Below are 24,705 nucleotides of genomic sequence, written 5' to 3' on the forward strand. Positions count from 1 at the left end.
ATGAAAAAAGCAAAAAAAAAAAAACAAAAAAAAAAAAAAAAAAAGGGCTGGCGGTTGGCAGGTCTGTCTGCAGGATAGGAATCAGCCGGAGCTGGTGCGCCGTGTGCGAGTGTGTGTGTGTATGTGTGAGCGTGCAGAACCGCTCAGAACATTCACTTTCTATTATTGATGACATCTTATTTACTCTCCCTCCCACTGTGAGGCTCCTAGAGGAAAGCCTTCGGAGAACAACCTTTTCTTCTTATCCCCTCCTTATTTTCCCCCCCGTTTTTTCTTATTATTTTTAAGGCTAATATGTGGCTGGCATGATATGATCAGAACCAACGCACGGCCTCGTCAGCCCGGTCGACTCCTAACCCTTTTCCGACGGACGAGACGGGACCGCACACAAACACACACAGACACAGACACAACACGTGCTCGTCGCCTGCTTTTCCTTTCAGGAATGTTTTCTTTCTTGTTTTCCCTATTTGAAGATGAAACTCCAACCCCAGCCGGGATGTCGGTAGCTTTAAGCAGTCGTGGCGTCTGTTCCTCGCTCCAAATGCTGATGTTCATTAAAATCTTATTTGATCAGTATGTCCCATTCCCTGTGTGGGAAAACGAGCTAGGTGGTTGTTAGAGGACAGAGAGTGCTTTGAAACAGCACAGTAAGCTGTTAAGTTGTCTCTGTATGATTTTTTTTTTCTTCTTCTTCTCCCCCTCCACCAACCACCACTACAAACACAAATGGGTGCAACTGTGAGGCTTTTAGCAAGGTCTTGCACACTTGCAGAGTGGATCAGTGATTCAGAGATGATGGCAGGGTGACAGTGAATTACAGATGGAGGAGGTTTTAACGTCTGTAATCCCTCTCTGTCCATTACAGAGTTGAGTTTCTTTAGAGGGGAGGGGGATCATCACTCTTCTCTCCTGTTGTTTTTTTTTTCTTCTTTTTCTTTTTCCCCTCTTTTTTTTGTGTTTGTGTGTATTTTTTAAGACCTAGTCGAGCGGTTCGCCGGAACGTCGCATGTCTGCTTGAGAAATGACTCTTCGTTACAGACACTCCTTAATAAGACGCATGGGTGAATAGCCGTGCCCGAACCTATAGTTTGTAATTTATTTATTTATTTATTTATTTTCCTGCAAGTTGAGAAAATTAAGAACAGACCACTCAGTTACACGCAAATCCCAGTTTAGGCCTAATAGCCCCACATCTCGCCTCGTAATATTTCCCTGGGAAAAAAAAAAAGAAGAAAAACGCACCCCAGATGCCACTTTGAGAGAGGAGGGGGGGAAGCAAAATAGTCCGGCGCTTTAGCGTGAAGCTAAACAGCGACTTGAAGGGGGAAATTGATCCGTACACTGTTCTTAATTCACCACCTCCTAATGGGTAAATTTAGGAAAGGGGTTTTGTAAACCGACCCCGGAGCTGTGGCCGGTGGCAACCCGAGTGGCATAAATCTCTCAACGACTGGCTCGCTGTTGTCTGCAGGAGTTTTAGTGTTAATTTATGAGCTGGTCGTCTGAACCCACTGGCGGGATATTTTTACCCCTCTTGTTGCTGCACAGGCCGGGGGAGCACGGAGGGACGGTGGGGGGGTTGTGGGGGCATCACGTCATGGTTTCACCGTAGCCAACTCGCTGCTCTGCCCAGTGACAGAACCTGGCATCGGGACTGAAGTTTCACTGTGTGGTGCTGAGCGACTAAGCATGAGTCAGAGAAAAAAAAAAAAAAAAATGAACAAGTGCATGTCAGGTCTCCAGTCTGTCCTTGGGTCCGCTCTTGGAGGGTCTTTGTCCTCTGTCTGTGAGGTTTTACTGTGAAGGCGACGGGGATGCTCACGGAGAAGAGGGCAAAGAAAAAAACAAAACAAACACTTTCCATGTTTACTATATTGGCCGGTATTTCTAGGTAGAGGCCGTCCTGAAAAACTTCTCACTTTGGTTCCATTTCAGAGAAGTCTCTGCTTAGTCTACCCAACCTGCAAAGGATGCAAGAAGAGACCCAATCGATGAAATGTTTTTGAAAAATATTTCACTAAGTTTAAAAGTACTTTAATCAGACATCAGAGCAACTGTAACTTTGCTCTGTCTTGTCTGAATATTGTAAAGAGCTGTCCATAGCTGCAACAAACTGAGATAAAAGATAACCTAATTAGTGAAGGGATGCAGCGATCACATGTTTCCTGGCCAATAACGATTTCCGGTCGTCTTTGTGGCCGGAACCGCCAATTCCAATTTGGACCGAATCCCAATATGTTTGTAAAAGTAAGAAAGAATGTGCTTCCTGTCCTTTCATAGTAGTGGTATTAAGGCTCAGAGAAAACAAGGTCGTTCCTCTTTATACACCAAATTATATGTCCCTAAACTGTATCTGGTTTTTATTTAGAAAATCAGAAACAGATTGAAAAATGATCAAAACCAGGATGGGGCTGGCTGGATCAGAGCAGACAGGGAAAACTGATGCTGACTACTGACTGGTGCATCTCTAGTAACTTACCAGTATTGAAAATTGTCAAGAAAACTCTAAAATGACAACAAAGTACTATATCAGTTGATACTTTGAGGGGTTATAATAAAAATGGAAGAGGCTTGCTGTGGCCAAAATGTCATTTCTTGGCACATTATTTTTTTAAATTTCCTTTTTTTTTTCAGTAGTTGCTTATGACATAAATACATGTTTCCACCCATTTTTCTAAGGTGCAACACCCCTTCACAGTATTTGCTGTTGCTTTACCAACTCGTATAGTAGTAGTAGTAGTAGTAGTAATATTTGATCACAAGCAACTGTTTCTGTCATTAAATAAATGAAAATCCCTACAGAAATCTGAACGCTAGATGTTTCAGTAGTTTGACAGAGCGTGTTAAATAATATTTTGGCAGTTGCTGTATCAGTAAAATCAATAACATCTGTTAGCTCTTTATAGACTTCTATCTGTTTGTGTGGTAGTTGCTGGGATCATAAGCTAGCAAGTAGGGAAAACAAAGCTACAAATAAGCCCACTTGTTCTTATTTATTTTTTTTCCTACTAAAATGTCGATCAAAATTCCTGACCTGCGCGTATTTCACTCCGTAACTTTAAATATCAAACTCCCACTGATGAACCTCTCTCCCTCCTCGACCAGCTAGCAACAAGAGCAGAGAGGGGGGGCCGGTTTCCTGAGGCCTAATTCCAAGTGGCAGGCTTTATTTCCAAACCCACTTGGAGTCTCCCTCACCTACAGCATCATAGAGTTTCACCGTGTCTCATGACAGAGGCATAGCATACATTAGTGTGCTGGTTCTCCTTTTGAGTTTAAATCTACACTTGTGCTTTGCTACTGAGCGCAAGAAGTTAGCCAAAAGTTCATATTTTCAAGTGAAAGTGTGGTGGCGTAAGAATAGACAGAACAGTGGCAATATCTTTGCCACTATTTCTTGATTACTTTTGGTTATTTGGGAAAAACTGTTTGATGATGGCGACACAGTTAAAACAGATGTCTGCAGCTAAGAGCTAGATGGATTCTAAGTTCTCAGAAGTGTAGACTGATGAATATATGCCATGTTCTTTGAATAATTAGGCCTTTCTCTTTTTAAAAACTTTAATTTTTAAGTTTTGTGAAGGCAAACAAACAAGCAAAACAGTAAGCAACAGTCTGGTAAGTAATTAGACCTTTCTACCTTTCAGGTCCGAAGCGCTTCACTTTCTCAAACTACCATTTTATGTACCCAACAATGTCTTAGACCTAGTATTATCGGATAATTGTTTGAAAATAATTTCTGTTTCAAGCTTTTTAAAAGACAAAGTGATGTGTTGTACCGTTTTAAGGAAAAGTTGGATAAAAGAACTCTTGTTGGGGAGAAATTGCCTTTGACATTTCTCTACCTCTGCATTATCAAATTACGAGAAGTTCATCAGTCAGTAAAGTACGTCCTGTTTTGCAGCGATGCACTTATCAGGCATTTACTTCCAGAGACTGATTTCAAGTTTTCTATCATGTCTGACCTGTTTCTGATATGTGTAAACTAATCATTCAGTAGTCAAATGTAAAAAAAAAAAAAGACTAAAAGGGAAGTAGAGCTGCATGTTGCTTGATACAGGTATTAGTGTCGAATCCCAGTGAAAACAAGGATCTACAGCATTACCGCCACAGATGAATCATCACTAACGTTTCAAAATACTTAAGCATTGAATTAACTTGTATTTGAAGTGTTACAAAAAACTTTTTATTTTCAGATTCATTTTGCGCTTCATAAAGATCGAATGCAAAATTGTGACTTAAGCCGATTTGATGAAAATGGGTGGGGGAAAAAAATAGCTCGACAAATCCTACATTCATAAACCTGATTGTTTCTTAAGGCTCAGATTTCTTATGACTCAGCTCAACTGATGATTATAATTGTCATCTTATGAAGTGTTGAGCAAGACGTTGATGGAGGGGGAAACTCAAGCAGATGCAGTCGTGCAGGACAGGAAGTAGTCTGACTTTGTCAGGGTACGTCTGATGACTCCTAAGGTGAATATTCAGGTGACGAGGATCTCTTTTTTTAGAAGGTTTACTGAGCGGATTTATAGTTTTGCAGTACTTTGTCCTCCATATGTTGTGTTTGTGTTGATGCACATAGTGAAAGCTGTTTCTCTACCAAATACTCTGTGGCCTTCAGCATCTAAAGCTAACCTATTGGTACCTAATTTTAGTGTTGTTTATCTCTGTTATCATGGCGTAGCTGGGCTAAAAGGGTCTGAGTGGCCCTATGTGGAGAGCTTATCCCATGTCAACCCATGACTCCAGTATCAGTGTACTGTTAGATCATTGACCATAGGTATTGAATTCTAATAGGCCTATTGGCGTGTCCTAATGGTCCAAGTATTGAATTATGATATTGGCAAGCGCTGATGGCCTCAGGATTGAATTATGATATTGGTGTGGAGCAGCCTAATGGTTCCTAGTATTGAATTATGATATTGGTGCACTTTGATGGTGTGGGGATTGAATTATGATACGTCTTGCTATCTGCTAATAGCTCACTCTGTGTAATTTTCAGTGTCAATCATGGCTTTAGTTGCTGGATCCATAGTCAGCCCTATGGGCCGATCTGTCAGTCTCATCCAATGAGTCTTTCAACTTTTCTTCTCAGTTGCTCTCAGTCTTTTGAGCAGTTATGTTATTCGATTCTTCTCAATGCAAACAAAAATGTCTTAGCTTAACATACATATATATATTTTTGTGGTTATAAGGAATAGAAACAGCAACTGTTTCCAGAGAACACCAAAGCGAGCTAGTCTCGGTTCGTATATCTGTGATTTATTCATTTATTTTTCTGTGGATTTTGGTCATCTCAATCTCTACCTTTTTAGTTGTACTGAGCCCGGTGTCCTCATTTCAGTAGTTTTACACCAGAGATGCAACGGTTCCTCTGGCCTCTCACATAGTAAATGGGTGGCTTGCTTCTGTGTCAGCCCTCTAAAAATAACACACACTGCTGGCTAGGCTCAGCAGAAAACTACCACCGATTATGATGATTCAACTACCCTGTATTCACAGGTGCATATTTGTGTCAGATGAGGCGGGTTTTGCTTTCCAGATCGTCCTCTGCATTGGGCATGGTCTTGGCTGACTTTTTCTTTTTGCTTTGTAGTTATGTTGGGGAAAACTTTGCTGAAGTGAGGAAAATCTTTTTTAGCAACTGTTGAAAAATACCCCAAACTGCTTATGTGTATATTTACTGCAGTCATTTGGAGGAGCCTACATTTTTCACAGCTGGCACGATGTTGATGGTAAGTGCTTGCACCCATCTATTGTCATTAGGTCGGACTAGCTTGACGCTTAAGCTAAAATTGATCCCCAACATTGTCCAATGAAACGTGGGAAATTCAGTACAAATGATGCCCAATAGCTGTTAAATTCATTGAGCACCACGAGACGCCACTAACCTCCCCCCTCTAACCTTTGGGCTACGCAGCTGTCAGACTGGAGCCACGGTTCAGAGGTGGCGTGACCCTTACGGCCTCAGCATGACCTGGGCTGTCTGACAGACCTAACCTTTACCAGGAACAGATGATGACTTCACCATCTGTCTTGTGTTTAGTAGGTCTAGCCTACTTGAACTTGAACTTGTTTGAGACGTTATTGTGAGGGGAAAAATACATCACAAGATTTGAGACTGAATGCCAGTTTCTGGACATAACTCTTTACCTCACCATGCTCCATGTCCGTTGACGCGTAATTCAGGAAGTGATGGAAATATCCTACTGAGAATTTTGCAACTTTTTCAATACGTGTATACACCATCAATTTGAACAGATTGCTACTACTTTAGCATGTTTAATTTGCCCGTTTGTCATAAACGTTCTACTGGAACAAATATAAGCTCACATTCATTTTCAAGAAAAGAAAAAAATGCATTGCCAAATGTACCCTTATGAAACAACAGATCAAGTTTATTGTATTTAGATTTTCAGCAATGTCGCACTCCAAACAGAAAAATAAACCAATTTTGTCAGTAGCTCGAAAATGCAGACCACATTTATCTTCTGACATACTTGGCATTCTGAGGATTAGTCTGATTGCAAGTTTACTTGAGGGCTACAACAGCTTTCCATTGCTTATGGACAAAAGAAAAGACAAATCTGCATGTTTGGAAATCTTTCCGGATGTTAAGAACAGACAGTCATATGTGAAAACGAAATATAAATGAGATACCGAACACTCGTGTGGCAAATGATATTTCAATCCCTGGGAATCTCTAACTAACTGATGTGCATCGCACTACAGTAATATGGTGGAAAATAGTTGAATTTTTTTAGCAGAGATCAATTAAGTGGCGTTAATGATTGTTATATATGAGAACTTCATAGTGGTTATTGTAATATTAAGGTATACGTTTGTGAGTGGATATTCAATCACAGCTCTTAACCTTTTGTTTCCATGAGTGCCTCTTCAAATTCCTAGTTTATCAGGGCTAGCAAGCCTCCCCCCTTACTCCACAACTACTAAGATGCTCAAAATGTAGGAAGGGGAACAAACCATGAGAGGCAAGAAGTGAAATTACCTGTCTGTCAAACTTAAAAAAGTGGTTTTCAACCAAAACAACCAAAGAAGTTTCAGTTTTGGTGCAGAACTTGTGTACCTCATCCAGAGCTGGATAATGCGCCTCATCTGTCGTCTAAGTCTTTCAATTGGATTTTCAATGCTAAGCCGCGTAGCCGTCCATCTCCTCTCCCAAAAGTGAGAGTTGCCCTCTTGAGTAAGGGGGAGGGGAAATTGACTGTGTGTGTTTAGTCGACACAGGCTCATCCGCTGACTGCTGTCTGACCCTGAGTTCAGCGGTACGGTTATTAATAGGCCCGGAGGCCTCAACTTCCAGGAGGCCCTCTGATCAGCTCCAGATGTGGAATGAGAGGACAAATCTGTGGGCCTATCCATGTTTCACATGAAGCAGAAAGTGGGGAGATAGGCATTTGGCGAGACTGATAAAGAGCTAGGGAGGAAGGGAGGTACGCAAGACCTTTCCACAGCAGGAGTGTGTTTTGCGAGGCTTTGTTTTCATGTGCGTTGTTTTTTTCTTTTTTTTTTTTTTTCCGTTTTTCTTCTTTCATTTATTACACTCTCTGCCCTCAGACCAAAAGACCATAAAAACGTATGGTATCACCATGGCGACCATAATAACCACCTATAAAACAGCGTGTAAACTGTGAAATAAGACAAACAGACCAGAACAGCCTTGACTGGCTGGCTGGCTGAATGGCTGCCTTCCGCCATAAAACTATTTGAGAGCCAGACTGAAGGAATGCCTCGGAGGCTGCTGTGGCTGTCACGACACATGAAAGGATTAGGCTCTGTGTTTTATCTCCTCTTTATCTGATGGTAATGGATAAGCCGAGTGTAGCCTATCATCCGACGCTCGGGCTGGGGGTTTGATGTTTTAGTAGGGTGACGGTTTGTTGAGTTGACCGCTTTGGTCTATTGATTGCTGTTTGATGGTTTTGATATGTAGGCTGCGTGGAACAGGTCAAGTCTTTTATGCAGTGAAGGCTCCAAATAGCTTTTAGCTGTCCTTCACTCCCCCCCTCTTCCCCATTACTCTAGTGGTTCGTTTGATGTTTGGATCAATCAATAGAAAGAGCCTGAGCTCTTACACATGCTTCTTCCTACTTCCCACTGAGCTCAATTCTTCCTCCTTCATTGTGCAGCCTTTATATCACATTTTCTCAACACAGAATAAATGATATAATTACAGCTCATTACTTAGCCTAACGCAGGCTAATTATTCTGTCATTATGGCAAGGATTAGCTATGCTCATTCTCTCCTTTGCACTGTTTTCCCCTCAAAAGTCATGCGAGTGGTGCAGAAAAAGTCTGGCTCATAAAGGCTGAGTAAGACAAAGCCCCTGGACATGTCCTGTTGACGTTGATCGTATAGACCGCGGGTGTCAAACTCGGTCAGACGACGAGGCCTCGCTGGGAAGTAGTGACAGCGCAGACCAGACACATTAAAGAGTCCGGGCACAGAGAGATGCCTAACCTAATGGGGCATTTTGATGTATGCCTTTTAATTTATGCAAAGAAATCAACATGCTGCTTTTATAGGCCATGGCACAGCTCATGCTGATGTGTCATCAGACGTCTAGAAAATTACTGGATACAACAGATAGACGAGGCTAAATTTAAAAGTGGGGGGTGAGGGAGGTGGAGAGACATCATGCGGAGCAGGGTTGTGATTTATCAGAGGCACGTGAGTGATGGACACCCTCTCTTTCTTCTTTTTCTCTTCTTTTTTTCTTCTTCACTGTGCCGTCTCTGTGCCAGAGGCATGAAGCCGCAGGTCGTCCTTATATAGAAGTCTAAGTGAATTACAACAAATGAAATGGGCTAACGAACTGAGAGCAGAAGAGCACTGAACACCGCGCTGTTGTCAAGGGTCGGAGGCTTTCTGGGTCAAAAATAGATGCAGATGAGTGGAGGAAGGTGTGGGTGTCTGTAGTGGGACTCTGCTGTAGCGCACCTGGGACTCTGTCATTGGCCTGTGATGCCATCTGTGATTCACATATGCAACACACCAGTACTTAAGGTATATTGGTACTTATGTAGGTATTTAAGTATTTGCTGTCCACTTTTAAAGCTCTTCTTAAAGCACATTTTTATCCTTTGGCATTTAGCAAACGTTGAGACTTTTGCTCTTACTCTATAGCGTTTTATTGTTTCTGTTGTTTTTTGTTTTGTCCTTTTCATATTTTTAACATTTATTGATTTGTATCTGTACAGGACTTTGTCACAGTTCCTGTTGTTTTAAAGTGCTAAAGTAGTAGCAGAAATCCATCCGTTGAATACATCAAAAACAAGAACTCGTGTCATCTTTGATTTATAAGGACATCAGCCAGCGATATGTACTTCAATGCACATATATTTAGTTTAATAATAATCTGATAAAGGTTAGGTTGATTAGTATATTGGGATAATCCTGCATTTGCTGGAGTTTAAAACTTTTTCCATGAACGAACTTGCTGTACATTTTTAGATGCTCTAGCCCTGGAAAAAAGAAATGTCAAAATGATAATCGGCAGGTCAGGCAGTAAAAAGAAGAAAAAAAAAATCAGTATAAGCCAGGAAGAGCATCTTTCTTTGAATCACTGGTTTAGTCACTTTTGTGAGATGCCAGAGGAATTTAATTTTTTTTTATTTTTTTATGTAGCTTTATTTTGGCAAATAAAGTAATACTGTTCTGCTCCTCCACCACTTGTTGACATACACTGCTGGTCAGCTGGTTGAATAAAGGTAAAAACGGTTTACTCCACTTAAAAGAGAAACAAATTCAGCTATTTGGAAATTAGTTATAGAAACTAAAGGAATACAGCTATTAAGCATGGTTTTTGTGTTAAATGGCATCATAATTTGGAGTTAATGGTGTGTGAGATCAATGGGCAGGTTCCGGACGGTGCAGTCGGTGCACACTTCTCATGCCCAGTTCACCACATCAACTATAAATATAGCTTAATCCTGTCTTTACTGTCACCGTTACTGGTGTATAAAAACCCTATTTAAAATAAACAAATGACTGTTGGCCTGGTGGGTTGGGGGGGCAAGTGAAGCCTGGTCGCCCGCCAGGCTTATAATACACTGGGGTAGGCCCTGCTTACGGTAACTCTGTTCTAAAACTAGAGCTGAGTTGCACAGTTGACTGCAGCCTTGCTACCTGAGCTGCCAGACTTGTTTGCTAGAAAGAATACAAAGGTAAAAAGAGCAGTTTCCAAATGTTTATTCTATACTTTTACTTGAGAATCCCCATTAAAATATCATACATATTGCTAAATAACTTTAGCAATATAAGTAGAAAAACAACTTTGGTAAAACAAGAATGATTCTTTGAGATCCATCAATCAGCTGTCCAAAGTTCAGAACGTGCCAGTTTCCCTGATTGGTAAAATACCCATAAAATCAGATTTTGATTATATCTGGTTCTGTTCATTAAGTAAATCACAACTGGAAGAATAAATGACTTTTGATCTATAAACATATCAGATAGCAAATACATGGGCTTTTTTATATAATAAATACCAAATAAAGGTTAGAATATATATTTGTGCTGTTGCTTTCTGATCCAATAAAGAATCTGTGGCACTGATCAGTTAATGTCAAGTTTCCACCATTTGCATTTCACGTTATGTCAACTATTAGCACTACTAAGTTCACAGCCTTGGGTCTCAGGCCTGTATATGCGCTGTAGGGCCTAGAGAGCCCTTGTCCTCCCCCTCCTCTGGACTTGATTAATCCCTATCACCCCCCCTACTCTATGATCGTGTTTCCATTTTTTCTAGCCTGTATCTGTTCCTTCATCCCCTCCCCAATCTTCCCCTCACTGGCACAGAATGGCTTCCTGGCAGAATGGAGGCATTAATTCAGGGAGGAGAGGTGTGATGCTCTCTCTCCCTCTTTCTCTCTCTCTCTTGCTGTGTCTCTCCGGTTCTTTCTTTCTCTCCACCGGTGTTGCGTTTGTAACGCCTGGCCTTTATCGTAGCCGAAACAGCTCACTACCCTCTGATCCTATCTCGGATCTCAATATCCTCGCCGTTCCACCCTGTAAACGCAGGGATGAAAAATCTTGCCCTTTCACCAATGCATTACACCCCAGCATATCGCCGTACGTCCCCCCTCCTCCACCCCATTCCTCCCATCGCGCTCTCCATACCACTCACCCTTTGTGACACGGGCCTCCAGCGAAATTCGAACTCCGCAAAATGAGACCAAGTGAGCTGCACTTCCTTTACGCCAGAAACCATCTTAGTCTCATTATATTTGTATTTAGGCCCAGCGCAGGCCCTTGAATCTCCCTTGTCAGACAATAGGTCAGGCAAAATAATGACTCGCTCTCTGTAAGCTTCAAGAGAGTTAAGGCTTTGGATGTAGGGGAGATAAAACAACAACCGGTCTCTCAGCAGAGAAACATGGATCAATACAAACGAAGCGGCGGTGTAAAAAGGCTGTTTTTGATCCGGGCTTGCGTCAGCACGGCCGAGGTGAGTCTTGACAGCTCCCGCGCTGTTGGTAGATATGGATCTGTGTTCAAAAAAAGGAGCAAAACGCTCAGGGAGCACAAGCGTCTTGTTAGGCTGTGGAGCGTCAGGCCGACTCCCCCCCCTGCCCCCACCCCGTTCCCCAACCGCCCCGCGTGCAAACACACGGGCTGAAATCGTCATTGCACTGAAACTGTAGCGTTGGCTTGAAAACTTTGTGGCTTTTTACTCCAAAGTAGGGTAGAGGAAAAGCAAAAATGGAGGATAAGACTTGTGGTTTGTTCTTGAAAGCGGCGTCTGCTGGCATATTTAAAGCGCTCTAACCTGCTATGTCAAAGGTAGGTAGGAAGGGAAGCAAGCAAGGATGGCAGGCTCTTATCTTTGCTGCTGTTGTGTTTTGGGGGGTAGGGGGGCGTGCCTGTGATCTGCCATCGTGTACTGTGTCGTCGTAGCGAGTGTGCCTGTCGCTCCTAACTGAGCCGCCACCCCTCAGCTCCTCCACACACACACACACACAGAGTGGGTTTTGGCAGACAGAACGAGTCAGCCGCCGTGGAGCTGGAACGCTGTGCCGGGTGAAAGAGTGGGGGCGGGGTTGAAAGGTAGGCTTCGTAGATCTTTAGATAAGACATCTTTCCAGACGCCTTTACTGTTTACTATCATAACCGCATAACAGCCTCAGACATGTTGGAGATGAAAGGAAAGATTAGTGACTGCTCTTGCAGGATAAAAAAAAGAACTTCATCTCTTAAACATCCGTGTCATGATGCCAAGTACAAAGGCTGTAAAAGGCTCTTCACTTTGTAATAAAAACTTGACATCTTTATTTTCATATTAGTTTCCTCTGTAGTGGGGCTTCTATGGTAACCACTCCTAAACTGCATGTGTTTTTTAATGTCTCCCTTAAATTTAGAGCTCCTACTGTAGATGTAAGACTTGTAGAAGGTGGCCTGCAGCATGTATGGATCAAAGGAATGGTATTTTTATTGACAATTTCAAATTTTTCTAAAGGTTTTATCTGCTGATAGAGAATTTAATCGATTCTGACTTTACTTTAAGAAGTATGATCCCAGAAGTGTGGCAAAACTGTTTTTATTTTCTAGCCTTCTGCTATTATTGAAAATGAATCGTTAAAATGGTATTGGGAGCGGAGACGTCACATTGTGATGGAGCAATTGCACTATACCAGGGTTTTACAATTTAAAACGTATGAGTTGGAGTCGATATTTTAATGACTTTAGCATCTCATCCTGCCAGTTAGCATATCTAGCTTAGCAAAAAAAGTACAGTTTTGTGCGCATATTAGAAAGTATTTTTTATTTTTTTATTTGGGTTTTTTGAAGTGAGGTTCTGTGATTATTGGTAAAGGATTTATCATTGTAAGCATCAGCTGCCACTGAGTCTATCAGGATGATTTCTAATTCACCAACCTGCTGGTTTGATGCTCAATGTAATGCCACACAAGAACAGAAACTTTGTTCAGCTGAACAAAATGCCACCAAATCTGACAGTGGTTCCTTGTCAAATTATAGATAAAAACATATATAGTTGTGTCTTGCTGTAAACGTTTTTAGTTTCAACAAGATTTGTTAACTTTTTATAAACTCAGTGGCTTCTTTCTACTATAGATAAGGGAACTATTACTGATGGTAATAATCTGAACTAACTTTTAACGTAAGATTTCCAAAAGGCCACCAATATTTTAAATCCAGAACATTCCTTGACAAACGCTGATTGAAAGCATGTCTAGTAGTGCAGCTTTGTTGTGGTCTGGTCAACCTTCCTGTTCCTTGCTGAAAGTGTTGCTCTCCTTCTGGCTGAATGAAACATATATTTCAATATATAATACAAAATAAAGTTTTCTGTGAAGAAAACCTCTGAACTTCTTTGACTTCTTTTTCAACACCTGATAGTGAAAAGTCTTCACTCAATAACAGCATCCACACCAAATCAATTCGCATAAAAATCTTGATTGACTTTTGGCGTCCGTTTTGTAATGACGCAGGATGTCCTGACGTCACCACACAGTCGGTACTGAAATGTTCTCGTGGTGGAAAACACCAAAACAAAGTGGACACAACAAAAATAAAAGGGACAGATTCAACTGAAACCTGCCTTAGTTGAAGTAAAAAATGCAAATACACACAGCCAAAGTATGCCATGCCATCCTGTAAGTTCTGCACTTAAAAAGGCTTTGCCACCGCTTTACCTACAGACTAAAAAGAAGGTAACGACACGCCAGTGCCTTAACCAAGATGACCAAAGTGGAAGTAACATGTGACACTACTTGCAACAGTTCCCTCTAAGTACGGATTAATGTTTGAAACTTTATAAATGTGACAAAAACACGTTAATGTCTCCACTTGTCATTCTGTTTTGCAAAGCAGACAGGAGAAGATCACCAGAGGATGCTTTGCAAACGTTTAGATTGAAGCAGACATCTTTGCGTAACAAATTTGAATGGAAGGTCCACTTGGAATTGAATCGTGGCCTCAGACCTCAGAATTGAATCGAATCTTGAGATGGTAAAAGATTCCCACCGTGGTGTTTAGAGCTACACAATATCAGGAAATCATGTGATATGAAAACATGTTGGTGAATGTTTCTATGTCTGTGTGATTTGCAACAGATACTTATCTATTGCAGATAGATAGATATTGCAGATAGATATCACAGAAAACTTATTTTTGATTTATGCGTCAAAGGATAATGAGTAGCATTTTATTTATATGTTGCGGCGTACTATTTATTTCAATCAAAGTGGTTATTATTCTTCACAATGATGGTTCGATGACCATAAATTTAGAAGCCCTTTTGTTACCATGATCTGATAGCACAGTCAATAAGCAATTAATCAATTAATTGCATGATGAATTAAAATGAACTTGATAATTTTCATTCTGATGTTGAATAGTTTTTGAAGGGTGATGTTTTTGGGGACTTCATAAATCATTCTATTTACGATTAGAATGAATCGTAATGTACTGATACAAGTAATGTATCAGTACATTACTTGAAAATGGTCTCTCAAGATTGTCATTTATCGCAATTATTTCTGGGGCAATTTAACGTACAGTGAAATTTATCGTGAAACACCTAAATTTGTGTTCCCTGATGAACTGAAACTGGACTGTTGTATTCAATCTCCAGTCAAATAGTAAAGGCGGACAACTCGTAACTTATTACAACAGACATAGCTTTTTGTGGGATTCACATTCCCAGCTATTCTCCAGAGCATCAGGCCTAACACCAGGCCGCGTGTGATCTCCTCCTCCTTGCCTTAAACTCCTGATCACCGTGTCGGTACAGACAGCAGCTGCAGATTGACTTCATACTGTGTACATAACAATGACTTTGTTGTCATTCCAGCGGCTTATCGGGCTCGTCATCGTCGGTGGGTGAGGGCAGAAGGAATTCCACAAAGTTTTGATACCAATTAAAGTGCGTCTGTCTCCCGTTATCTCATTTAGGCTGAAGTCAATATGATTGGCATAATCAGACATGCCTGATTGGGGCCTCCCATTTAATTAATCAGTCGCACTGTATCATCACCTGTGGCTCATTAGAGTAATTAGACAGAATTAGTCAGATAGACGGCCTCTCTCTGCCTGAACATTAGTGGAAGGAATTGCATTAGGAGGGCTGAGCACACAGACGTACACCTAAGTTCTGATAGCCGTCGGTAATGGGATTTGTTTACCCGTGACTGTTATCAGCGACGAGTATTTTTTTTATTTACTCCCCCTCCCCCCGTCACAGCGGTAGATGGAGAGATATTCGTTTCCAAAATGGCCCCAGCCTCCCCTGCCTAGCTGCAAACAAGCGCGCCCCATGCCAGATTTCGCCGGGGCGAAACATGTTCGACTTCCTCTTCTGAAGCCCGGTTCAAAAGAACACGGAGAAACTGGGCGCGCCAAACTCGCTGCGGAGGGCCCGCCTGTGCGCTCATGTGAGAGCACACTCGTGCGGAGCAGCGTGCGAGAGAGGCTTCTTGGCCAAGTCGGTGTTGAAGTCTCTCGAGGGAGTGTTGGCAATCTGTTCCAATCGTCTTTACAGCTGACCAGACGACCAAATGAACCAGGACAGGGACCGCTGCTGTGGGCCAGTCCGGCCAACCCCAAGCAAGGGCTGTTGCAGCAATCACGCAGACATTACAGCCCACTTAATGCTCTCCTGCGCGCACACACATCACACACGCACACACACACACTTTGTCCTCCGCTGAACTAGTCGGTGCAGACTTTACCGAGCTTTGCTCCATTTATAAATAGTGCTGGAGCTCATTTGAATAGTTTTTTTTTTTTAAATAAAAATCCTAGTAAAGTTTTATTGTTTTCAGATTTTAAAGACTTTAACGACTAAATAACCAGAGGATCGTTTAACACACAGAATCCCCGAACATGGTAGATCGTGCCTCGACTGAAAAAATACCACATTCTTGTGGTAATAAAACAAAGCTTTAAAACAACAATATAAAAGTAGTAGAAGACGTGGTGTAGAAAGTATTCCTTTCTGTTCACAAGAAGATGGTTATAGCTGGTTAATTAGCCAGGCGGTCTGTTCTGGTGCGAGTTTGACGCTTGTAGTTTTGCCAACTGGACCTTTTATTTTAAACAACCAGTGATACCTTTTTAAAAAAGATTGATGGGTTGACTTGTAAAATTCCAGAAAATATAAAAAGCTAGAACAGGATAAATGTGGAGCCCTTCAACACCTGGACACTTGATTTCCAGAACCCTGCCGGACTGTTGAGGATGCACTTTTGAGTCCAGTGCACTTTAGTTTACACACCATAAATGTAGGTGTCTTTTAGGGAACACTTTTTCAAACAGTAAAGAGAGTCTTATTTTCAGCCAGATTCCCAGCAGTGTGCAGGGAATAGTGTGTAGCAGTGTGTAGAGAGGTGTTGCTTGTTTATTTGTTCTCCACGCAGCTGGAGAAAACATCAGGTTTATTTGTATAGCCCATTTCAGAAACAAGGCGGTTCAAAGTGCTTTACACCATAAACACGTAATACAGTAGCTAATTGTGAAGCGAGTAATAAACATCACATCTTGTCAAATGACATCATCAGCTTTCTTTAGCATCTTATTGAAAGGATTTAAAATCATAGGAACAGTACAGAGAGACGTCTCAGCAGCTTTTGAAACTGTACATTTTCAAAACTTTATTTGGCAGACACGTGACTTTCAGGTATTACAAACGGCTTGTCTTGGTAATTATTGAAGTTTCACTCTCATCTACACGAGGCTTCTTTTTCCTGAAAGCTTTTTCCATCCATCCTTCCAAACTCCTTAATTTTTTTTTTTTTTTTTTGGGTTAGTAGTTTGACTGCTTGACATGAAAAGTTTAATTATTGATATCAAATTGGTGAAAAAAAAAATCTTGGTGGCATTCCAGATGACTGAAGCATTTTGTTTGACATTAACAGTTCTGTCTGGTACAAGTTAGAGAAGTGCGTTTGCGGACTCGATTTGAATAAAGGCAGAAAATAAGAAAACAACTTGTTTAACACGCCTCATATGACTTAAGCTTGACCTAATTACAGATCAATGGGTCTGGAGGCGCTCCCCTCCTCTAAAACTGATCTTTGTTATTCTGAAAACCAAGTTTGTCCTGTTGACCTCTTTGCCGGCTGTTACAAATTCGTTTTGGCCTGTCCGTGTTCACTGTTTATAAAAATGAAAGGTCCTCATCTTTCTGTTTAGCCATCTGTTAATTAAGCTATCTGCTATATTTAGCCTCAGCAGTAATATCAGCTCCAAAGTGGGTGCGAGGAAGGATCAGTCAGCTGGAACGACTGGCCACCGAGTCCACGCTGAAAAAGTATTAGAACGGTTGGATGTAAGAGGTTAGAAATTAACGTGTACGTCTTGAAAACCTAAACCCTTCCGCGGAGAGAAATTGCTAAAATGTAAAAATATAACCTTTCAGGAAAACGGTGTGTTTTATATGCCAGTGTTCCAATATCAATATCTGTTTTAAGCAACGTAAGAAAGATTGACGTTTGTCTCCAGCTGAACTTTATTACACAAACACAGTAAGAATAAAGAAAATTAGCCTCTGACATGGTTCTTGTAAAAGCTCACTTTGTTGGGTACACATGGAGACACTAAAAAACTAATTCCAGAAAGTGTGCGTCTGTTTTTCCTTATTAAAAACATTGTTTGCATCATAGCGGTCAGGGCTTTTAGGCGGATGTTGTCTTTTTTTTTTTTTTTTTTTCCCCAGTGCATGTAATGCAAAAACTGCATTAGGCAGAGAAAACACCAAAGCCTACTTTTTCACCAGTTAGCCTCAGGTGCATAAAATTGTTCAGAATTTTTTTAATACGTGGTTTAATGTGCAAGAATAATGTCTGGCGAGAGGGATTGTGAACTTTCGGAAGTCACGCTTCATTGACAAAGCAAGTGTAAAGTCTACCGTGGCCCGCTGATGTGGGCGTTATAGTTTGCTGCATAGTCAAAACCTGATTGAGTCTAAGGGTTACATTTTTTGTTAACTTAAAAAAAATAGTTTTAACTAACACCTGGCACCGACCCAATCCCTTTGTGATGTGATGTGTTTAGCTTAATGCTGAGAATTCCTTTGGAAATGGGGATCTGGTGTTGGGATATGCGCCGGGCTTTGAGGCGGGATTAAAGTGAATTGAGGGCGTTGGGGATTGGCACATGACCTTCTGAAGCAGAGCTCTACTTTTGGACCAGGCTTATTTTTAGATGCATCGATCAGCCGTTCTGCGGCCGATGCACAGTTCTGCATTTGAGGGTTAACCGGCGAAATTCTCATTGCAATTATTTTTATTCCAAGGACTGCGAAGCATAAATGGGTAAAAATCTCCAACATGTGCCAGTCCAACAGGAAGTGAAAGAGTCACAAGAATATCCCGATTTATGCACAAGAGCATTTATCTCTAACCTTTATTAGGTTTTGCAGAAATGCATCAGTACTTCTGCAAAGTGGGTATGATGTGAGCTCTTGGTATAAATGAATTTAGTAAATGGGGAAATATTTGACATTGTTTACACTTGCATTAAAAAACTGGCCAAGTTCTAGGTTTGTCTACTGTATAAATGTCTCATCAACCTCCATTCTTTGTGGGTTTCAGGGGAACTTTACAGTATAGATGCACCAATAAATCAGAAATGATTGTAAATTCCCCTATATTTTCTATATCTTTCTTTTTCTTCTGCTCATTAAATTAATCAAAATTAAGACTTCCCACCATTTTTGCTCTATAAACACATCAAAGTGTATCTTTTACTTTAATGCACAAATTTGATAAAGAAAAAACCCCCACAAAAGTTGGGGAATCGAGCTTAGATAAATATGTTGAGGATTATCTTTTATTTCCTTCTTTTTTTGTTCATTTTTTTTTACTGCATTCAAATCAATTACCTCTATCAAAAAATCTGCAGTACACTTTCTTTTTTCTAGAATAAAAAATTCAGACTCAGCAGTGAGATCAGAATTGTGTTCTAGCCAGGATTTGACACTTCTGTACTCACTACATCTCCATTTCTAGGCCACATTTTGGTGAATGATGGATGATTATTCCATTTAAATTCAGATCTGGTTCAAACTACTAGCACTAATTATTTAGACATTGTGGTTATCAAAATAAAATCTTGACGTAGTCGATACTGGAAAAATGAGTTATTCAGACATACTCGATAGAGTTCAAGTCACAATTATAACTATATTTGCCCAAATTGTTGCCTTATTTTGCTGCAGGTTTTAAACTGAACATGTCGAGAACATCCAGAGAAACATAATATTCTCTTTATCTGACCAACAGCGTTGTTAGGAAGTACTGATGAGGACTGCTGCATGCTAGCTGCGCTAACGCTAAAAGCTAACATTATTGTTTAAACTTTCATTCAATTTTACTTTAGAATGATTCTTTAGTTTTCCCTCTATTTTTAGAGGCAAATGGACAGAGAAATGGCACAAAAGCTCAATATGAGCCAGTATAATAAGCGAATCAATATTTTCCAGAATCTTTTTTTCTTCTTTTTTTTTATCAGATCCCCATCCATATAGTGGATTAATTGTCAGAAACCCAGTTTCTGACAATTAATTTTAAGTGATTAAAAAAGAAAAAAAACAAAAAAAAAAAACGTGTTAGGCTCCTCCTTCCGCCATGCTTTGCACAAGCTCCTGCGTACGCTCGAGTTCACTTACACATAGCGCAGCTGCTCCATGGCCACAGGCAGACAGCCTGCTACATCAACTGCACCATGGGCAGCAAGAGCAAGATGGCGTGTAAGCAAGTTTTTTTTTTTTTTTTGTACCAAGGCTATATCAGCGGTCTGTCAAAGAATATATGCTTTTTTTTTTTTTTTTCTTCTTCCTTATCCCGGTTTGTGAATAAAACAGAAATAGCGGCTGGCCAGGGAATTAAACTTAATGCTGATGAAGGCAAATCTACTAATTAGTACTTGATCACGCCATTTCTTTAGAGGATTGTATTGTGTGTTTTCGATGGGGCGTGGTGGGATATATATGCATGAGTGTGTTTTGGGACCTTGTCAGCGGACTGGGCCACAAGGGCCCCTGTGGTAATGTGTGTATTAAATGATTAGTGCGTTAGTTAGCATAACGGCCCTTCAGCACCATTTAATCACTCTCAGGGGTGGGCGTCCTCACAGGGGGTGGATGGAAGAGTTTTGTGGTGGTGGTGGGAAGTGTGGGAGGAGGAAGGGGGACTGAGGAGCGAGGCGCACGGTGCAGGAAACTGAGGAGACTAAACTGAGGAACTGCTGGTTGAATGAGTGAGTGGATGATCTGTGGAGAGGCTGCAGGGGGAGAGAAAAAAAAAGAAGAAAAAAAAGAGGGAGAGAGGGCAGGAATCCAACAGCAACATAATCCGGCAATTGCCACACAGTCAGCAAAGAGAGATACAATCGGTACAAGTCTTGAACGTGTTGTTAATGTCAGAATTGTACCCATCGTCTGGAACAAGGCCCGTGAATGGCTATTAATAACAATGCAAAATAAATGTGGTTAAAGGCGGGGCTGAGATCAGCCTTGACAACGCTGTTTTAGATAATTGTTGCCGTTGTTATGTTACTCAGAGCGGAGGAGTCGTCTGGGGCTCACAGTTAATAATCGCTGTGAACTGCCTTGAATTTGCTGCCATTTGCTACACAGGTTTACACGGCCGACATAATTGTATTTTATGAACCGGCAGGCTGAATGACTAAGATGTTACAGCCAGGAAGAGCAGATCCTGTAGCAGAGTTTTGTTTTGTTATTTTTTTATTATTTTTGGGTGGAGAAAGGTGTTGCGGTGCTGTCCTCTGGGTGGTCCTCGGCTTGTTAGAAGATCGTGCTGCTGTTTAAGTGTCTTGTGTACGTTTGCGGTGTCTGCTTTAATGATTTTGTTTTAACACTGATGGTGCTATGCGCAAAAAAAAAACAAAAAAAAAAACAAAAAAAAAAACTAGAGCAATAAATACAAATTTGTGTTTTTGGGTTACAGAAAGAACTAGATGCCACCGCCACACAGCTTGCCAACAGACAGGATGAGAGCGAGCAGTCAAGAAAGAAACTCATCGACCTGAGCCGCGAGTTCAAGAAGACGACGCCAGAGGTGAGACGGCTGAACCCACGCTAATCTTTTATGCAGCCATACTTGATAAATTTGTATATTGTTGAAAGGTTTGTTGAGACAAGTAAGTCATATATGACGTCTGAGATTGGAATATTACATCAACTAGTAAGAAAACCCTTCTGATACAGAAATGTGGGATTAAGGAAAATATGTTGGAACAAATCTGGGGAAAAAGTATACTTCAGAAAACTGACGCGTTGGGGAGGTAGCGCCTTTTGGATATTCCCAGAATCACTCGGGGAGTTTCATTGTAGATAGGCGCAAAGCATTTCCCAAAGCAAGAACATTTTCTCACAACTGGCAACTCATTCTCCTGAAACTTTTTAATTTACATTGTCTGAGAGGTCAAAAACCGGGTCATTCCTATTGATTACGGACTGTCACGATTACAAAATTTGCTGGATGATAAATTACCCCATAAATGATTGTGCTACTCAATGTTGTTGTTTTTTTTACACTATTTTCATGTAACGTATATTGCATTATCATTACAAGTTTGCCCTCTCACAGATCAATAAACTTTAATTTCTGGAGAACACTCTAGACCTAGAATACACTTTAAATATCCCCAAATAAAAAAAAAAACAAACAACCAACATCCATAAATAAAACTGAAATATAAACCAAACGCAACCGAAGCCGTAGATATAATCGATTATGAAGTCTCTCTAAACAAAATTGCCCTTCAAGAAATATATTAATCATTAGACTCGGACAGGTAAGACAGGTAAAGCTGCTAGTTGGGACATTAATAATTATCAAGCTCATTTTAGTTTATCGTGTGATTAATTGATTTATTGCTCAGACGTTGAGTGCGTTCTGCCACAGCAGTGTTGGAGAGTGACGTTGGTAAATGGAGTTGTTTTTCAGCAATACAATTATCGAGAATGAAACGATTGCGCTTTATGACGCATGCAATTTCACTTGAAAATTTACAGAAAGGTGTAACTAACATTTGAAAGCGATTTCGCCGAACTAGGCTCCCAGATTTCTCTCTCTGAAAGTGAGAAGAAACAAAGCCCTAAAATTTAGTTTCGACTGAAAGAGTAACTTTCTTTCTTTTCTTTTTTTTCCCCCCTGAAAATATGACAGTTAAAATTAACACAAAATATGAGCTGTAAAGTGACACGACTGTATAATAATGCTCTAGAAATAAAATGAATATTGAAAAGCTTAGCACTCTATATCCACAAAGCTCCCTCTAAAAGTTTGTGGTTTATGAAAATACACTACTTTCCTCCATTTACTCTGGTAACTTCATTGAAAACAATGGCGGGCTATAATGGCGCCATCAAACTACCCTGGTTACTGGAAAGATTCCCGCGGTTATAACAAGCCTTCGCGTGGTGAATACTTTCTGGCATTTTGTTTCGGTCGTTACCCAGTTTAAAATCCCCCAGAGTTCACATTACCTGTTAATTTTTGTTTACACAGCAAGTGTTTAGTACTTTTTGTTTGCTTTCACTAGACTCAAACCTTGTTATTAACTGCGACGCTTCCTTGTCTACATTCAGACACATTGATAAAATGAGCTGTCCTTTGTGGAAGTATTCGGAAACATCTGTGGAAGCGGAGTAAACCATCTTATCAGAGCCGGTTGTAGAGACGTAAACTGTAAAATGACTTTATACGCGTTTTAGAACGTAACCACAGTGAAATGATGATTTATAGCTGTAAAACTTTGGCTTAAAATGCTAATTATAGCTCGCTTTTTAAAAAATCTTTGCCCCAAAAGCGAGAGTTTTACATAAATCCTTACTGGCAATATTGTTTTGCTTCTTAGTTGCACCTTTTTCCAAGAGATTTGGAATGACTTTACAAGAAGTTGTAAAGTTTAATCCATTTGACAGAATCACTGGTTGACGTTTTCTTCCTGACGTTTACGTTATTATTTCCACAACGGGAGCCTGTGTGTCTTCCACACACCGAGGCCGAACAAGACGTTGATCCACACTCCCGAAATAGGAGCGACCCCCTTTCAGCATCGACAGATGCAATTTACATTAACAGCCCGCTTTCTTGGACCCCACACAAGAAACAAGCCTGGGTGAAACGGGACGTTCTGGGGTGGGGAAAAAAAACCCTGTTCCGGGCCGCATGGTGGAAACGCACCTTGAGAGTTTGCCCGAGTGTGTCTCAGCATCTGCTTTGTTCATAAACGCCGCTGTGATTATTTGCTGAAAAAAGCAAAGGGGGAGGAGAAGTCGGAGCAGAGAGATGCGGGCTCGTCTCCCAAAAATAGTCCCTCCATTAGTTTCCCTGAAATCCTAAAGAGACAAAACAGAAACCCCCTCAGGAGTTTGTATTATCTGACCTAGTTTTTTATGTGAGCAGAAAGTGTGGTCCCTGAGAGAGAGAGAGTGTGTGTGTGTGTGTGCGTGTGTGTGTGTGTGTGTGTGTGAGTGAGAGAGAGAAAGAGAGAGAGAGAAAGAAAGACAAGAGAAGCAGGAGGGGTAAGGGAGAAAAAGAGTGTGACAACACTACTAAGTGGGATCAGGAGGGAATTCTGTCCTGTTCCTATGTTCCCATCGCTCCTCCTGGGAATATTTGTTTCATCTCTGTTACCAAGGCAACACATTTTAAACCTCGCAGTGAAAACAAAGTATTGTTGTGTTATTATTGGTAATGTCACCATGGTGAATTATTGATGGTGGCATGAATAATGGATGAATGGTGTAGACAGTGGATAGAAAATCGTCAGCTCTCGGCGGAGTTGACAGCAGGCCTATTATAGTTACCACAGGATGAGGATTGTGACGATTGACTCCAGCATGTAGCCTGTCCTGGTGGAGAGGAACTGTAGCTGCACTCCACCTGCACCTCTGAAATAACCAGCAGCACCCAGGAGGCAGTAAGGCGGAAACAAATAAACTTAATTAATCGGCTATTGAAATAATCAGCTAATTTAGTAATTGATCAATCGTTAGCTGGAGAATAAAGACTCAAAAAAAGGCCAATTGAATTAAAAAAAAAAAAAAAAAAAAAAACCCACAACCATTCTGAGCAGCAATTAAGCAAAATGTGTACATTTTACATTTAACCCAGTTCAGACTTACTAAAAGGATGCAAAGGGAAGAAAATTTTCATTTTCTTTAGAGATGCACGATATTGGATTTTTGGTCAATATCCAATATGCCGATGTACTAAAACAAATTTTTCCGATAACCGATACCAATACAAATATTTTTTTAACTACACCTACCTAGTGAAACTATATGGCTTTCTCTACTGTGAAATTAAAATACTGTATTATATTTTGTCAGTTTAGCCTGCTACAAAATGCAAATGCTAAAAATGAGGCTGAAATGATGAAATAAATTACTTTTAACTTGATTTATATTTCTCTCTAGACAATGACAACACTAAACAGTACAAATTTGACGTGCTGTGCTGCAGGCATCATTGTCATATAAAAATGACATTTATATCGGTGAGTTATTTTGATGGAATGACCAAAGTTCGACATTAAATTTTACAGCTAATATCGGCCGATACCATACCATAACGATAATATCGTGCATCCCCAATTTTGTTTAAGAATTGCATTAAAACGGTTTGTGATTAGATCAAAAATCTGTAGAGTGTACCTTTTTTAATCCAATTAATCGTCAGATC

General features: G+C 40.6%; 1 protein-coding gene across 6 annotated transcripts in view; it reads left to right on the top strand.

The window, feature by feature from the left end:
- Positions 1–24,705, top strand: part of cux1b (cut-like homeobox 1b) — a 105,804-nt gene that overhangs the window by 12,975 nt on the left and 68,124 nt on the right. For all 6 annotated transcript variants that reach the window (XM_016670210.1, XM_016670208.1, XM_007549518.2 and 3 more), the window contains exon 2: positions 20,959–21,069. In XM_016670210.1, the coding sequence (XP_016525696.1) occupies positions 20,959–21,069 (111 nt within the window). The remainder of the gene's footprint in view (positions 1–20,958; positions 21,070–24,705) is intronic.

This window comes from Poecilia formosa, unplaced genomic scaffold, assembly GCF_000485575.1.
Source record: "Poecilia formosa unplaced genomic scaffold, Poecilia_formosa-5.1.2 Scaffold31, whole genome shotgun sequence".
NCBI classification, from domain to species: domain Eukaryota; kingdom Metazoa; phylum Chordata; class Actinopteri; order Cyprinodontiformes; family Poeciliidae; genus Poecilia; species Poecilia formosa.